At 42.6% G+C, this 17,736-nt stretch overlaps 1 protein-coding gene across 1 annotated transcript; it reads left to right on the top strand.

Moving 5' to 3' along the window:
• The first annotated feature begins 1,229 nt into the window (after positions 1-1,229).
• Positions 1,230-15,884, top strand: LOC145889505 (fibrillin-1-like). Its single transcript, XM_082980468.1, has 57 exons — positions 1,230-1,594; positions 1,655-1,743; positions 1,805-1,927; positions 1,984-2,088; positions 2,147-2,242; positions 2,302-2,487; positions 2,702-2,827; positions 2,885-3,007; positions 3,244-3,417; positions 3,487-3,657; positions 3,723-3,860; positions 3,934-4,056; positions 4,388-4,513; positions 4,583-4,683; positions 4,748-4,892; positions 4,961-5,122; positions 5,182-5,343; positions 5,400-5,513; positions 5,571-5,690; positions 5,747-5,896; positions 5,964-6,146; positions 6,216-6,561; positions 6,630-6,733; positions 6,806-6,928; positions 7,000-7,128; positions 7,187-7,309; positions 7,366-7,480; positions 7,575-7,711; positions 7,771-7,893; positions 7,968-8,090; positions 8,168-8,384; positions 8,456-8,613; positions 8,684-8,847; positions 8,918-9,107; positions 9,174-9,299; positions 9,403-9,539; positions 9,597-9,780; positions 9,923-10,048; positions 10,138-10,260; positions 10,333-10,449; positions 10,553-10,675; positions 10,747-10,869; positions 10,930-11,055; positions 11,334-11,543; positions 11,807-11,929; positions 12,188-12,307; positions 12,411-12,536; positions 12,639-12,773; positions 12,843-12,965; positions 13,026-13,178; positions 13,240-13,419; positions 13,493-13,615; positions 13,809-13,909; positions 13,965-14,109; positions 14,177-14,384; positions 14,513-14,653; positions 14,744-15,884. Exons 1-57 carry the CDS (start codon positions 1,323-1,325, stop codon positions 15,336-15,338), a joined length of 8,709 nt encoding a protein of 2,902 aa, XP_082836594.1. The 5' UTR covers positions 1,230-1,322; the 3' UTR covers positions 15,339-15,884.
• Positions 15,885-17,736: the final 1,852 nt, after the last annotated feature.

Genomic DNA, 17,736 nt, shown 5'->3' on the forward strand with positions numbered 1-17,736 from the left:
ATCTGCGTACAAACGTCTGAAAACTTCCTTAACATTGGAAATACTTGTATAACTTCTGCTTGTAGTTTTTGTAATGTATGTTATTTAATGATATGTAAAACCAGGAAATGCAAAGAGGGTTAGGATAAATTTGGGCCGGCAGACGTATGCTTTTGCCACGCTTGAATAAGCAGGCCACCAACCGCAAAATCTCGGACAATCTTTTGCCAAAGCCGGGCCCGGGAACCCATATTAACAAAACGGAAATATAAACAAGTTGTACCGCAACCGCCTTTTGGGTAAGTTCCGCTGTTAAATCTGCACATATTTTTTGTGTGTATCTACACATATTCACATATTGTGGTATTTCTATGACTGCGATAAGGATGGTAATGTGTTTCAACTGGTCAAAAAGGAACCCAGCAAATGGTTTTAGTTATAAGGTTATGCCCATTTTAAAGATAATAATTTATTGTGTAACGAGCGGACTTGTGTCTAGACAAGTGCGATATATATTCTTGCAACTACCACAAATTACAGGCGTGTGTCGTCGGCCAGGAAACAGCCAACCTTGTCCACTTATCAATCATAAGTTGGCGAAAAAATGTTGGCAGTAATTCGGCATAGAAAATACTCACATGAACAAAGAGAGTTCCTGAAGGATTGACTGTGCCCAAGGCAATGATGTCGATCCCGAAAGCCCGATTCGGACGGAAGTTGAGTGGGATTAAATGTAGATGGAGGCATGTTTGAAGTGGCGCAACGTTTGGGAGGAGACCGAGCTTCGCGCAGCCTACTTTTTGCTATTTCTCTTCTCTTAAACCCAATGTGCGCTTTAGCGAGAAAAAATACTTACCAATTTTTCTTCCCTTGCTCCGCCTGCGATCACATCAAAAGCTTCGACGAACTCAGGTCGGCTGCTGAGAACAGACGCGTATTTGTGTTTATGTGAGGGCCGTCTTTCGCCGACTGGTTTCATTTCTTGTCGCCAAACTGTAATCGATGTAACTTAAACGTGTCGTTGTTTTGCTTGATCAGCAAACATGTCAGGTTGTCGCAAACGCCGCTTTTCTTTGCAGTAATCAAGGTCAGTGAAAAGAGAGCCAGATTGCAAGTTGTAGCGCAGTGTCGTGGTAATGTTTGGGAGTCAAGGACACAAAAACTCCGTTTGTATATTATTAACGTTTTATCACAAGAGGTCGGCGTTGTAACATCGCTATTTTGATCGTATCTTTTATAACCACAGGCTGAAAGCAGTGGAGATCTCTTCAATTGCTAACAGTCTTGCCGATTCACTGTGGTAAAAGTATATTTTGATAGCTACGGGAAATTGGAAAAGCTTGATGCAGAATTTGTGGCATATTGGGTTTTTCGTGGCCGCGCTGGCCGTCATGGCCATGTCACAAAGGCTTGAAACTCCCCGAAGAAGGTGGATGCCGTGGGGGTCTCCGATGCAGGATTCCCGACACACAGCAAGAAGGAATGACCAAAATATCCGTCACATGCCTTACCCCGGGATGCCGGATATGGGTGGCCGACGAACCGCTGATGCTGCGCAATCTGCAAGAAGGAGGGCCGATACTGGACTTCAACGCCGACGTCGAATGGGTCTCGAGTAAGTTGGGTAAAACGTTCTTGTTTTCTTGGTTTTGACAAAATGCTTTAAACTCTACAGTTTGTCTGGACCACGTGTCTGTAAAGAAAAAGGATCCAAGTTCTGTTGTAGAGGATGGGTTCTTGGTAAAAATGGAATGTGCACACAACGTAAATATTTTAGACGCTTTTTGACAGGCTTACCACTAAAGAACCGTTTATTTGTTGGCAGCAAAATGTGATGAAGGGTTTTGTGGTGCCGGACATTGCGTGATTCCCAACGTCTGCTATTGTCCTGACGGACAGTACAAACGGAGATGTGATCCCGCGCCAGATACTTTCTTCGGAGCTGATGGTAAGTTTTGTTTGTCACCTGTACAATACGTCTCTTCAATAAACATGTTTTCACAGCTTCAGGAGGAATGGGATGCAAAATGCTTTGTAGACACGGGGGCACGTGCATCAAAGACGAATGTAAATGCCCGATTACATACACAGGACCACACTGCGAACAGCGTTAGTTCACATGTAAAACGTCCTCCGTCGTTTCTTTAAGCTTAGCTTTGCTTTGCAGCGTTTTGCGGCCCTGGATGTTTGAACGGCGGAGCATGCGTGAGGCCCGGTCGATGTAATTGCGTTTACGGCTTCACTGGAAGACGTTGCGAAAGAGGTTAATTGATTTTATTTGGCCATCTCGATTTGAATACAGATGCATTTTTGTTTGATTAGATTATCGCAAGGGTCCTTGTTTCCTGACTCGTACCAACAGCACATGCACTAACGAGATCGAGAACGTTATGTGCACAAAGCTATTTTGCTGCGCGACAGTTGGTGAAGGATGGGGTCACCCTTGTGAAGAATGTCCCGCCAGAGTTGGTAACTGTAGTAAGGGATTCTTACCTCCACACTGCACAGGTGAGTTGAACAATACAATAAATAAACAACATTTTGATATTTTAAAACAACGACTTAACACAGCAACTGAAATTGCGGGTAAAATTAAGCAGATTTTTGTATATTTTGTTCGATTCTGTTTGCATTTATTTCGATTATTCCTACCTGGTCATCGACAACTATAAAATATCCATTAGGTTCGTCTTGATTTTTAAACTAATTCATTTGCTTCCAGATATTAACGAATGCGAAGTCTTGCCGTCATTATGTGAGGGTGGAGAATGTGTCAACACTGCTGGATCTTTCACTTGTCAATGTCCCGAAGGTTATGAATATGAGACAACCATGCACCGGTGTATCGGTAAGTTGTGAATTCTGTGAATGGCTGTTCTTAGTTTTAAGTTTTTACTTGAACCAGATATCGACGAATGTCGTCGTCCTTCGATCTGCACCGATGGAAACTGTGTCAATACAGATGGAGGTTTCAGGTGTGAATGTCCCGAAAATTATCAACTTTCCTCAGATGGACTTCATTGCATATGTAAGTTCACAATCTTTGTTTTAATGTCTCTTGCGTTGTATTGTATTGTATGATATTGTAAATGGTCTTTTTTATTTATATTTATCGCTGTAGCAGCATCTTATATGATTGGAAGTTTATTTTCATGTAAGTTGAAAAGGGTCGTGCAAAGGCATAAACTATACAAAAAAAAAGAATACCTACAGGGATGAAGGTCACTTGCAATCAATTACATTTGAATTTGTGTGTATTTGTAGCGAATCTTCCAGGAAGGTGTTACACGGCAATCGAGTCAGGCATGTGTGCAAACCCTCTTGGTAACCTTGTCCGCCGAACTGTGTGCTGTTGCATGCAGTCTGGACAGGAAACCTTGGGAAAATGTTTCGCCGCTGTGGGTCAATTTGCGGAAAGGTGTGCTGCAGTCGGCACGCGTAAGTAATCTAGGCTTGCGTGCAAATCCAGCGGGTATGGGGGTTATTAACAAATACTTTCTTGTTTAGCCGAATACGAGCAACAGTGCAGTTCGGAAGCGCCACTTGGTAATATTTGCGGAGTGTTGGAGGAACAAGCTTGTGTCAATGGCCGATGTATTTCTCTCCCTGAACAATTCAGCTTCTCGTGCGAATGTAACCCTGGTTATCACCAGTCGGTTGACAGACAAAGATGCATTGGTGCGATCAATATTCAACATGCAGTTTTTTGTACTTTCGCTTTGTAAATAGTTTACCATTTTTAGACGATGATGAGTGTGCTAGTATGGGCCAGGGTGATATTTGTGGCTCATATGGAACTTGCTTGAACACGGACGGGTCTTTCAAATGCTTTTGTCATCACGGTTTCGAAAATACGCCGGGCTCGCTCACTTCATGTATTGGTAAGTTTTATTGCAACGCCAATGCGGCAAAAAACAAAAACACAAATGGCGAATATATGCTGACTGATACCAGATATCGACGAGTGCGCTGAAGATGGCCTTTGCGACAATGGAAATTGTGTCAACACTAGAGGTAGTTACATCTGCAGTTGTCACACTGGCTACAGGGTGTCCGCCACGCAACAAGAATGCAACGGTAAGAATTTTTTTAAGTACAAATAACTATACGTCTGTTATTAACATGAATCAAGGTTCATTTCCAAACCACCGATGCTTGTCCGTTAGAAGGCAGCTTACCTATAATCGGAAACCGTGTCGAGGTTTAAGGCTTGTCTGAGTCGAATCCCCACCAACTATGTTAATAAACAAATCTATAGGACCAGCTTGCAGTTAATACCCGCTAACAATAAACCCGGTAAATTTTATCGCTTGCAAAATCTCAGGAGAAAACGGACATCGGCTTAGGGCGCGTCTGGTCTACCTTTACTTTGTTGCTGTAATAAATGTCTTCTTTGTTCTTGATGCAGACATCGACGAATGTGCGGAAACGCAGGGTCTGTGTTCGCATGGAAGGTGTATTAACACTGACGGCTTCTACAAATGTTTGTGCAATCCTGGATACTATTTGTCTGACGACGGCACAGAATGCATAGGTCTGATGCTTCTTTCATATTTTTTATTAAATTACAGAATATTGGACTTTAATTATTGTGTTGGTTTAGATGAGAACGAGTGTGAGCGAAACAACATGTGCACCAACGGCCATTGTGTAAACATGGAAGGACGATACAAGTGCGTGTGCGATGACGGGTTCCGCTTGTTGGTAAGTTAACATTCAGATTATGCAATGAATGAATAATATTCGTTTGTTTCATTGCACATTGCAGCCGAGCGGAGATTCATGCGTCGACATCGATGAGTGTTTGAACAATCCATGTTACAACGGTATTTGCGAAAACTCCCCGGGAAGCTTCAGCTGCCACTGTCACCGTTTCCAAGTTCTTGATGAATCTGGAAGAAGATGCGTTCTAGGTATTATTTCCGTGCCCCGAAAAAGTTTATAAAGGTACAACAGATTTATAAGTTTAGCTTATGTCCAGATCTTACCGAGGGTCAGTGCTTCAGAAGTGTCCGCAACGGCCAGTGCCGTCCCCGCAACGCTTTGCCTATCGTCACAACACGAGCTCATTGTTGCTGTTCCGTTCCCGGAGCCTCGAGTGCTTGGGGCGACGACTGCGAGCCGTGCGCCGAGGAAGGAGACGGTAAGAAAGCCACTAGCTTCTTACTTAATGTATGTCGCAACTCATCAATTTGATTTCAGCTGATCACGCGGTGCTCTGCGGCAACTTTGTTGTTCCCAACAAGTGCGAACTGTTGGAGAATGGTTGCGTAAACGGACATTGTGTGAATATGGGCAACAACGCCTATCGTTGTGAATGTAACACTGGGTTCCTGGTTGCTGACGATCAACAATCGTGTAACGGTAAGCTATAGGTTCGTGGACAAAATTTTAGATAAAAACATCTTTCCTCGTTTTAGATTTCGACGAATGCACACAGAATCTTTGCAGCAACGGAATTTGCCGAAACACACCAGGATCTTATACTTGTACATGCAACCCCGGGTTCGTTCTCAAGGGTGATGTTTGCGAGGGTAAGTACTTCAATCAACATTGTAACTTATCGATATTAAAAACCTTAAATGTTTTAGACATTGACGAATGTGTTTCAAATCCTTGCACGGATGGTCGATGTGTTAACGAACCTGGAACTTACCGATGCGTTTGCGAGGATGGAGCCATGCTTGACGTCACCCAACATGTTTGCTACGGTAAAAAAATAACACATTCACTGATAATGGAATGTAACAAATTGGTTAAATTTAAGACGTTCGCGTTGGACGCTGCTGGCTTAACTTCAACGATGGACAATGCCAAGGCAGCATCGGCGACCGCTTGATGACGGCTGAACAATGTTGCAACTCTGTAGGAGCCGCCTGGGGATTCGGCACAGAGTGCCTCGACTGCAACACTTTGAGTAAACTCCCTACCCCTTGATTTATTGCAAAACCTTCACCCGTTCAAATTCGTATTTGTTGTTGTAGGATCTGGTTTCCGGTGTGAAGTTGGTTTCACCCTTGATATTCGTACAGACCAATGTGTCGACATCAAGGAATGTGACCTTGGTTACTGCCAAGATGGCGCCGAGTGTCGGGAAACTGTCGGTTCGTTTGTTTGTATTTGTCCGGAAGGATTTACCTTGTCTGCTGACGGGCGCGTGTGCGAAGGTATGTCCGAGTTTTAAAAGATATGGCCCCCCGCTGAGCATAAGCCCAAGTGAAATTTTTGTACTGCAGATTTGCGTGTTGGATATTGCTACTTGAACCTGGAGGACAACACCTGCACTTCAGCGTTAACCGACAATAGCAGAATCACTAAAGCAAAATGTTGCTGTTCAATCGGTCTGGCATGGGGAGATGATTGTGAAGAATGTCCGCGGATTGGAACGCAAGCATACGTAGATTTGTGCCAGAAGGGCGAACTGACTTTCCCCGGGATGAACGAGTGTATTTTGTTTCCAAATCTCTGTGCCAATGGTATTTGTAAGAACACTGACAGCAGCTTCATGTGTCAATGCAACCGCGGCTTCACGCTAGACGAGGGGGGCAAAAACTGTTCCGACATTAACGAGTGTCAAATCAGGTAAATATCGCCAAAAGGATTAAATAATGTAAAAAGTCTAACGTTATGAGTAATTTACGTTCTTTTAGCCCTGGTTTGTGCGGAAATGGAGTCTGTGAAAATATCGATGGTGATTTCCAATGTGTTTGTGACGAAGGTTATGAACCGTCCCTCTCAATGAAAGTCTGCGTGGGTGAGTGGAAAGGGGCAACGTGGCAGTTTTAAACTAAAAGACAAAATTTTGACCATTGTTTTGGTTATGCAGACATTGATGAATGCAGAATGCCTGGTTACTGCACTGGCGGCGAATGCATCAACACCGAAGGAAGCTACCAATGTACATGCCAACAAGGAAGATCCCTTAGTCCTGATGGGACAACCTGCGTTGGTAAATTTGCCCCCAAAAAAATTCCACATAACTTATTGTTAGGTTTTTCGCTACAATTTATTATAATAAAGATGTGGACGAATGTGCGTTGAGACCTGACCTTTGTGAACCAAACGGTCGATGCGAGAACATGCTGGGATATTACATGTGTTTGTGTGACATCGGCTACACTGCAACAGCTGACGCTCAGGATTGCGTCGGTAAGTGGAAATATAAAGTGTATTTCAAACAAGTTTGTGAATTATCCGTCTGATGCAGATGTTGACGAGTGTGCAACGAACAACGGTGAATGCCAGATGGGTTGCACCAATACAATTGGATCATACGAATGTACTTGCGATGATGGCTTTGTTCTCTCATTTGACTTGCACACATGCGCCGGTAACGTCTATTAAGCGATCTTAACGAATAGTTGTAACATGATGCGACTCATTCAGATAAGGACGAGTGTATGGAGCAAATGAACAGGTGCGGAGGCGGTCAATGCGAAAATACGGTCGGAGGCTTCCGATGTGTTTGTTTCGATGGTTTCATGGCAACCAACGATCTTCAGTAAGTTTCTGCTATGCATTTATAGTTGAATAAACAGGCGCAGATTTTACAGTGAACAAATTCTGTTTTTAATTTGTGATGCTTTTTATTTAAGATTTTGTGAGGACATCGATGAATGTGCAATGAATCCGAATGCTTGCATGCACGGTCGTTGCCACAATACCAAGGGATCATACACTTGTTTATGTGATCAAGGCTATTGTGTTCCACTGGGTCAAATGATATGCGTTGGTAAGTAAACACTTATCCTATTGTAAGCTTAAAATCTTGAAAGTTTTTATTGTTGATAGATGAGGATGAATGTGAGTTGTCGAAACACAACTGCCACGTGAACGCCGATTGCAACAACACTGATGGAAGTTACACGTGTCAGTGTATCAGCGGTTTCCATGGTGACGGGTTTATGTGCCACGGTAAGATGCGTGGAGAAGTGAAAACAACTCGTGTTAATGAACGACAATGTATATCTCACCATAAACCGTTTTAGACGACGACGAGTGTGAGAGCGGGACCCACATGTGCCATGATCAAGCGACTTGCCGCAATAAGCTCGGAACTTACACATGCGATTGTAACGATGGTTTCCATGGGGACGGTTTTACATGTTCGGGTGGGTAAAGTAGTATGCACATCACCCCCCATGTATCTTACTCCTGTTCAAATATATGCTATTTTTATCTTGTTAAGACACCGACGATTGTTTGGAGGATGCATCTCTATGTGGTCCGCACGGTCAGTGTATAAATGTTGCTGGCAGCTTCCAATGTGAATGTTCGATGGGCTTTGCACCAACTGAAGATCTGAAAGCTTGCAAAGATATTGATGAATGTGCCTTCGAGCATGTGTGTGTGAACGGGAGGTGCCACAATGTTCCTGGAGACTTTACTTGCGTCTGTCTCAACGGGTAAATAACATATAACAACAAACGTACCGGAGATAACTTGACACGAAAAACGCCACATATATTCTCTAAAGTTACGAGAAAGACGAACAAGGAGCCAATTGCACGGATATCGACGAGTGTGCTGAAGTTGCAAAATGCATCAACGGAATTTGTGTAAATACACAAGGGACGTATGAATGCCAATGTCCTGAAGGGTTTGAACCGAATCCTACCGGAATTGGTTGCGTTGGTAAGATATCCGCTGGGATCTAACACTTAAAACAAAGTTGGGCCTAACTTAACGTGCAAAATATTTGCAGACAACCGTATAGGAGATTGCTACCTTCACACTGAAGGTGACGACAATGCCCCGATCTGCACCGACCGTGTCGGAGCATCGGTGACCAAGGCAAGATGTTGTTGCACGGAATCGCAAGGCTGGGGAAACCCATGTGAAGTCTGTCCCACTATTGGAACACCTGAAGTAAGTTACACAAGCGAGTTGAGAGGAAAATGTATTTTTTGCATACAAATGTGCATTGTATTTGGTTTAGTACGACATGCTGTGTCCGGGTGGCGAGGGCTTCGTTCCCAACCCAATCACTGTTCTTTTGGAGGATATAGATGAATGCGTTCAACTTCCAGGTCTCTGCCAGGGTGGAAAGTGTATCAACGTTTTTGGTTCTTACATCTGCAACTGCAATGAAGGATATGTTCTCAACACCACCACAAAAGTGTGTGAAGGTAACGTGTTGTGATTGGAAGAAATTTTTCTTCCATTTTTCTTAACGTTGTTGTGATGACTGGCAGACGTGAACGAGTGTGTTGAAGACGAAGATGTTTGTGGCGCTGGGACTTGCCTTAATACTGTCGGAGGTTACAATTGCGCGTGTCCTGAAGGTTACAAATCAATTCAGGGTGGACGAAAGTGTGAAGGTAATGTATTTAGTACTTGAACCTTCATATATTAAAATAGCGTTAGCCTCAAAAAATCACTTTTCATGTTACTTCGCAAAATATTTAAACTTTCAATTTTTAGACATAAGAGAAGCTTCATGTCATCGTTACTATAATGCCACTCATGATGTATGTAGCAGTGAACTTACCTTTCAAACAACGAAAAAAACTTGTTGTTGTTACTCTGATATTGGACAGGGATGGAACAATCCTTGCGAAGTAAGAACCTTTGTATATAATTGTTCTTGCTGTATACTGATCTCCTGTATTCCTTAGCCTTGCCCACTTCCGACTACAGACGAATTCGTGTCCCTCTGTGGCACTGACACCTTCCTTCCACCCGACAATATTTGTAACACTGGCGTTTGCAGGGATGGAGAGTGTGTCGTAACTGCTGATGGTTATAGATGTGAATGTATGCAAGGTTATCACTTTAACGAGGACCTCATCATATGTGAAGGTAAGATGTACATCACGAATTGAGACCTTTACCCCGTATTAGCATACTTGACATATTTATATGCGAGCAAAGGAAGTGGTTGTGTAACGCCGCCATGTTTATTTTCCATTTCCTTCTTACCGACAAACTCGCTTCTCCGCAGACAATGATGAATGCCTGGACGAGGATTTGTGTTTCGCTGATGCTGTGTGTACCAACACCCCGGGCTCATATCGGTGCTCTTGCAAAGAGGGCTTTTTATTTAACGAGGCCACAGACACTTGCGATGGTACGTAATAGCGTGTATTTCACTTCGTGACTCACACAAAAACATTTTTATTCTTTTAATGGACGAAATTGTTTTCTTTGTGTTATCAGATATAGACGAATGTTTGGTGTCCGGAGTTTGTGCCAACGGAGGTTGCGAGAATACACGCGGAGGATATATTTGTGATTGCGACCAAGGTTTTAGGGCGGTGCACGAAGACAAGGCTTGCGAAGGTAGGTCGAGTTTGTTTATCCTTAACCAGACGTTCCACCGAGTTGTTGACATTGTTCTTGTTTTGTCGACAGACGTGAATGAGTGCGACTTCGATCCTTGTGGCCACGGAAAGTGCGCAAACGTATTTGGAAGCTTCTCTTGTGACTGCGACACTGGTTTCCACATTTCTGACAACGGCGACTGCGTCGGTGAGCGACCGGATAAATCACATGAATCATATATTAACCAATTGATACACGATCAAACCGCATTTTCCTGTCGGCCCTTTTTTACTGGATCTATACAACGCAGACATCAACGAGTGCGACGAGGAAGGTCAATGTAGAAATGGAGTCTGCGACAACTTGCCTGGCGGTTTCGTGTGTACTTGCAACGACGGCTACGACGTGACACCGGATGGTCGGATCTGTATCGGTCGGTCGATTGCTTCAAACGATTTCTCAACGAGATGTTTTGGTTCGATAAATATTGCGATCTTTTTATAGATTCCAACGAGTGCCTCCAGGATTCAACGATATGTGGTGTCGGAACCTGCCAGAATATGGATGGCTCATACAAATGTTACTGCCCTGACGGCTATGAGAGCCCTGATGGTAGATCCTGCACAGGTAGGGATTTTTCGCCCCTCTGTTTTGAAGAAGTTCTGTCAATGTTTTGGTTTTTATTAGACATTAACGAGTGCGATGATGCTCAGGAAATGTGCAAATTTGGAACCTGCTCCAATGAACCAGGCGGTTACACTTGCTTTTGTCCTGTGGGATTTGTTTTGAGTCGAAACAGAAAGATTTGCATAGGTTCGTAACTAAATTACGTATTGCTATTTCAATAATAAGTCAACCCGTAGCTGCCAATTACTGCCGAACTATACCTTACCGGACGATGTAGACTATTGGCGAAAACTAGACTTCCGAAACGTCAACCCATTCCAGTCCGGCGCTAATTTTTACCCAAACAAGGTGTTGAATGTCTGCTGCTCCTTTTGGACGCCGAATATGTCCAAAATACGCGGTCGAACATCGGAGCAATTACCCTGGATGAATATAGCGATTGAGCAATATGTTTTCAATTGCAGATACGCGAAAAGAAGAATGTTTCAGAACGGTGACTAACGGTGTTTGTTCCAACGCGGGTTCTGATTTGGTGACAAAGGGTGACTGCTGTTGCCGTTGCAGAGGAGGTGGATGGGGAAGAGACGGTTCATGCGAATCCTGTCCAGCAATCAACTCTACAGAGTTTAATGATCTTTGCCCCAACGGTTGTGGATTTGGAAGCATTAAAATAGGTTAACAGAAATAGTTATTTACTCGCTTTAGTCGGCAAAACTTCTTTTGTTTAAAAACTCCAATTCATATTTACTCAATCAGCGACTAAATATTTTACAATCGAAAATTTTAAATTTGCCCAAAATTGAAAAAAACACAGTTTACTTACGTTTATTTATGTTTCTGTATTCAATTAGTCAATAAGTAGCTCTAATAACAATGATTAAACAATACCGACGCTTTCAGAAATTTTCACAGTGCACGATTATCTTTTTCTGTGTAGATATTAACGAATGCCTTGAAAACAATCCTTGTGTTAACGCCAAGTGCGTCAATTTGGCTGGAAGTTTCAAGTGTGTTTGCAGTCCTGGATTCGAGTTGGATGCCTCCGGTCTACGTTGTGTCGGTAATTAAAACCTCCTTTTGATTGAAATTAGAAGTAATCAAACGCAGAACTGTTTCATGCTTTGGTAGCTAAGTGGCTGCAGCATATTGGGCCCGAAAAGCCCAGGGTCGTGAGTTTAAACTTCACCGGAAGCTTGAATTTTTATATCTCGCTTGTCAGGATAAAGTGACTGATCCAGCGATGCCAGTGAATTTAATACCATTTTGCTTGAGCCTGACGTAAATCTGTTCACATTTTAGCGCATTTTTTATGTTTTAGACATTGACGAATGTTTGAGCGGAACACCGTGTGGACATGGAACGTGTCAAAACACCGAGGGAAGCTACGAATGTAATTGCGACGAGGGTTATTACAACGGACCAGACATAACGTGTCACGGTATGTTAACACAGTAATAGGATTTGGGCGTTGTCAACGAAACAATTAATGAATATGTTTTATTCAACGGTAACATTATTTTTTTTCGTTATTTTTTGTACAGATATTGACGAGTGCGCTCACAGAGATATAGACCAATGCGCATTCAGATGCGAGAACACGGACGGAAGCTTTCACTGCGCTTGTCCAACCGGTTACCAGCTTAGGCCAGACGGAAAAATGTGCGAAGGTAAACAAGAAAAAATAACTTTAGTAAAAAATAGTTAGTAAACTTGTTTCTTGTTTTATTAAATTTTCTATAACAAACATTTTGTTTTTTACTTTGAAACAGATATTGACGAATGTGCTTCTGATCTTCACAATGACTGTGCCACAAAAGGCATGGAATGCAAAAATATTATCGGTTATTATATTTGTCTCTGCCGCCCTGGATACAGAAGAGTTGGAAGAACTGACACATGTGTTGGTATGTTCATAAAGCAAAACACGAATTCACTTCATTGCGAAAACATTCAATGTGAAACGGTATTTTAAGATGTTAACGAATGCGAACAAGCTCGTGTCTGCACCAACGGCGTTTGCGTCAACAACGACGGCTCCTACGAGTGTCAGTGTAGAGAAGGATACGATTATGATAGTGAACACAAACTGTGCTTAGGTAAGTTTTTACGCTGTGGAACTTAACATATACAATAGCTTGACATTTCCGCTTTTTTAGATACAAGACAAGGCGAATGTTACACTGCCGTCCACCAACGTATGTGCGAAGTCACATCGACTACGGGTCTGCCATTCACCAAAGCGGAATGTTGTTGTGGCAAAGGAAAGGGTTGGGGGGCCGATTGCGAGGAATGTCCTCATCCTGCCACTGGTTCGTTTCACCATAAAATGACCTAAATTAAGTATATGTATCCTAATCCTCCCCTTTACAGCTGATTTCTTGGCCCTCTGTCCACATGGTCCCGGATTCCAACCCAACGGAGATGATATTGATGATTGTAGAGTGCTCCCAGGTCTTTGTAACCATGGAACTTGTATCAACACCCTCGGCAGCTTCCGGTGTGCTTGCTCTCATGGATACGAGCCGTCAATTTCAAAACAAGTTTGCCTGGGTCGGTAGTTATTTTCCCTTCTACAACATACAAATGTTTGTAAAACCAAAACACGATTATTTTATGGTGACAGATATCAACGAATGCTTACATACACCAAACCCTTGTAGTTTCGACTGTCGTAACACTGAGGGGAGTTTTGAATGCGTTTGTCCGAAGGGATACCATGTGGACAGTGACGGTGTTTCATGTGTTGGTAAGATTTAAAGTTAGGCACCAAGTGCTAAAAATTAGTTTAGCTTTATCTGGGGAAAAGTTAGCTATAAAACAATACACAAATTAATTTTTTAATTAAAAAAAAACTTAATTGGGTTCTTGGGAAATTTCGCTTAAAATTTGCAAAATTAGTTTTAGTTTTACAATTAAAGATATTTTTTTACTTTAAACAGACTTCGATGAGTGCGCTACCAAGCGTCACAACTGTCAGTATGTATGCATGAACACTGTCGGGTCGTTCAAATGTGAATGTCCACATGGATTTGTTCAAGAGGTGCCACATCTTTGCATTACGTGCAGACATATGTTACATTGCAATTATTTGACAGGGATCTCAGTGCGTGGATAAGAACGAGTGTGTTGACACACCAGGACTTTGTGGCCCGAGAGGAGTTTGCCGAAACGACCCCGGAAGTTACCATTGCGAATGTCCACGCGGTTTCCGTCGTGATGATATGTCAGATCAGTGCTTAGGTACGTATAATTTTGAAGGTAAAATTACCGACTTGAAGGTGTATTTCTAAACATTTTGCATCCGCAGATGTTGACGAATGCGTTGGAGCACAAGTGGGATGTGCAGGAAACTGCCAGAACGTTCCTGGTTCGTTCAGATGTCTTTGTTCTAGAGGATTTACTTCCACACTATATGGTCGTGGTTGCCAAGATGTTGACGAGTGCGTCCACAGTCCATGTGGTCACGGGCAGCAATGCTCTAATACTCGCGGGGGCTTCCAATGTGGATGTTCAAGGTAAATAATACACTACATAGAAACATTACAAAATTGAGCTGTGTGTCGGGTTGGAATTTTCCATACAACACACAAAGAAAATCGTTCGTTTCAATCGTTCACTATGATGATGGGATGTTTTTTTACAGAGGTTTGAGGAAGGTTGGTGGCAGTTGCATGGATGTAGATGAATGCGGAATGGGAGGCGGTAGTTGCAACTTCGGCTGCACAAACACCTACGGAGGATTTTCTTGCTCTTGTCCGATGGGATTCTTCCGTCTTGGATCTGGGTAAAAAATATCTTCTTATCGGTCTATAAAAACACATCCAAAAAGCATTCTTTTGTGTAAATTTCTCTAATTTATTTCATTTGTTTTCAGACACTGCATGAACTCCAGGCAGGGTTTCCGACAGCGCATTCCGCAATACAACAGATATAGCCCCTACCAACGACGCCCAGCGTACGGACAAAACCGCTACCCTCAGCAAAACACCGTGTGTTACAATTGTATGCCTGGTGGTGACGTGCCCCGCAGAAGTCGCAGATCGGCACCTGAAGGTCAACTTATTGAAAAGACTGACAACGAGGGCCGTGCGTCGATCAATGAAACCTACCCTGTCGAAATATACCTAATTTCCAACAACATCACTCATCATACTCCAATCCTCACCCTCCGTCCATCGATGAAACAGCTTCGTCAACACGTAAGATATTCCATCGTGTCAGGAAATGAAAATCGCCGTTTCCGTCTTCACCACAATGACCAAACCACCTTCTTGCATTTCGCCAAACACGCGAGGGATGTTGCAAACAATGTGGTGATTGAATCCGGCATGTACAACCTCCGTCTCAAAGGTGTGAGCACTCTCAGCAAAGTCCAGATTTCAGAAATGTCTTTTGAAAGCGATGTCATAAGTCAAGCTCTCGGAAGCGAGGTTGCTCTTGATATTAAAGTTCATGTCGAAGATCCATGAACATGACGAATCCACACGGCTTGAGCACTTTTGTGCGGTTCAGTATAAGTCGATTGGCCGTGCACAACCAAGCATCAGAATAACACATCAAACATGTTTACTCTTCAGAGCGATTTCATTTGTTCACAAGTCCAGCATGAAGTATAATCGCGTCATTGAATATCTTGCTTTATTTGCCAAAGCTTGTAATTTTGCGCTTTTGCCTCGTATCTAATTCCAACATATTTTATATCGTTTGTAGGCTAATTGTCGTTTTTCGAAGCAACCCCTAGCTGTACATAGATCTTGCGTCTTGAAACCTAGTCTAGCAATAAAATTTACCCGTAAGCAAAAAGAACAGCGGAGTGTAAGTCATGTTAAAATTTCAATAAAAACCCTTTACACTATTCACCCTTCTCGATCATTTCTAATGCATTTTATCATAAACCTAGACGCAGTTGTGAAATATTTTCCTCTTGGTTTAAAATTGTGGTTTTAGACATTTTTACTGTTGTTGGAAGTTCCTGTTCTGTAAACTGCTGATGCCATTACAATTTTCCATTTTAATTTGGTAATGGTGCGTTCAGATGCAGTTCAGTAGTTTAGGATTTCTAACGTTCCACATGGAGGTAAACGCATGCTTTCGTGGTGTAGGACAGATAATGTGTCGAACCTGGCAGTCGGAACGTTACATGGGATAGTTTCTTTCTCGTTACCATATGCAAACATGACTGCACATTCAGGGTTTCGACTTGAAGACTGGCGGAAAATGAATTGGTTTGGGTAGGAATTCGTTTGCTGCGGTAAATCCTTTTTTCACGCAGTTGACCACAAACTCTATCGTAGTATGTACGTAGAACGCAATGCATTTCTCAACTTACTTGCCTATACGCAGTTTCCTCAAATTGTAGAATGTACAATTAAAACAAAATATTTGCTTACGTGCGGAAGTTGTCTCCCGCAATGTTTCCTATTATTCCCCACTACGCAACGAATCCAATGCAATTGACACAAGAAAACAAAGGATTGACATCCACCCAGTAAATCCGAGTGAACGTTAGTAGAATTTCCGTCTTTGGTCTGTGTCATCGGCAATCACTGATGCATGAACGACAAGTTTATGGTTGAATGGACACGGATGAATAAACTGTTGCTATGGCGTACGTAGCCTATGCTTGGGGCAGTTTTTAGCATAGTATAAGAATATCATATAGCAAGCCGATTGATTGTCTCGGTTATAGCCTATACAACAGTGTTTCCCAACCGGTGGTACGCGTACCACTGGCGGCACGCGACGGCATTCCAGGCGGTACGCGAGCACCTTTCTGTAATTTGCGGATATAGTTCGAACTTAAAAAATCGCAAGTAATTTCAAAATGTTTATTACTTCATCACCTAGGTTACTCTGTAACACTCAACTAGGTGGTACGCGTCGCAATTGTTTTACCTCCAAGTGGTACGCAACCATTAAAGGTTGGGAAACACTGGCCTACAAGAATGCATCTGCTCTCTTTAGCCTGGCAATTTTTCAACGGTAGGGTATTCTGTAGCTGAACTTACGGTTGTATCAATATTTAGGTTGTTTATGTGATTTTCTGCCAGCACTTGGTTTATGACGTAACATTAAATTTGGGTGCGCGGTGTAATCTGTCTCAGGTAGTAGGAAACTCGGCTTGTCATATACTTCGCAACATTTTAATGTTTTGTTTAAACTTGGTCTTTTGAAACGGCTTTCAACTCTTTTACATTAACACCCAGTCTTTCCGACGCCTTTGCTAGTTATCTCGCTTGCATTACGTCTTTCAACTTGGCTACTTTTTAAGTCTCCTTTGTCGCGTATTCGCAGCAAATATTTCTTTGTTTCTGCCTCGTCTTCAATATCTCCCTATATATTTGCGACTCTTTCCACAAATAAACAGATCACAATGTAATCTCACAGATCATGACTTTTGCTCCCATAGATTAGTCCAGATCTCGGTTTGGGTCTCCGAACTCAGGTCCAAGGACACCAGTGACGGCTCCTGCAGCCATCGTGGATAATTTCTTGACAAGTTTAATGTTGGGTTTGCGGTGATGTAACTCCGTCAAAACCTTTCCGACAAAACAACCGCGTCCCTTCACCATGTTTTTGGTTAGGTTTAGTTTGGGTTTTGTTGTTGTAATGTGCTGGATCGGTTAACTTATATTTACTGAGCTACTTCTGTTTGCAGCTGTGGTTATTTGGTTGATAAAATGTGTTACGTTTCTTTCAAAAAGCAACTGCTCACACTGTACTGTATTATACTCTACTGTTACAAAGACTCCTTTCATAATTACTTGCGATGCACTGTTTTTTTTCATTTCGGCAAAAAGTGCAATAAATTTAAACCAAACATGTACTGGATGGGATCACTCATATCATCCAACCTTTCATGGGCAC

Source organism: Ascidia mentula, chromosome 2 (assembly GCF_947561715.1).
Source record: "Ascidia mentula chromosome 2, kaAscMent1.1, whole genome shotgun sequence".
In the NCBI taxonomy this organism is placed as follows: Eukaryota; Metazoa; Chordata; class Ascidiacea; order Phlebobranchia; family Ascidiidae; genus Ascidia; species Ascidia mentula.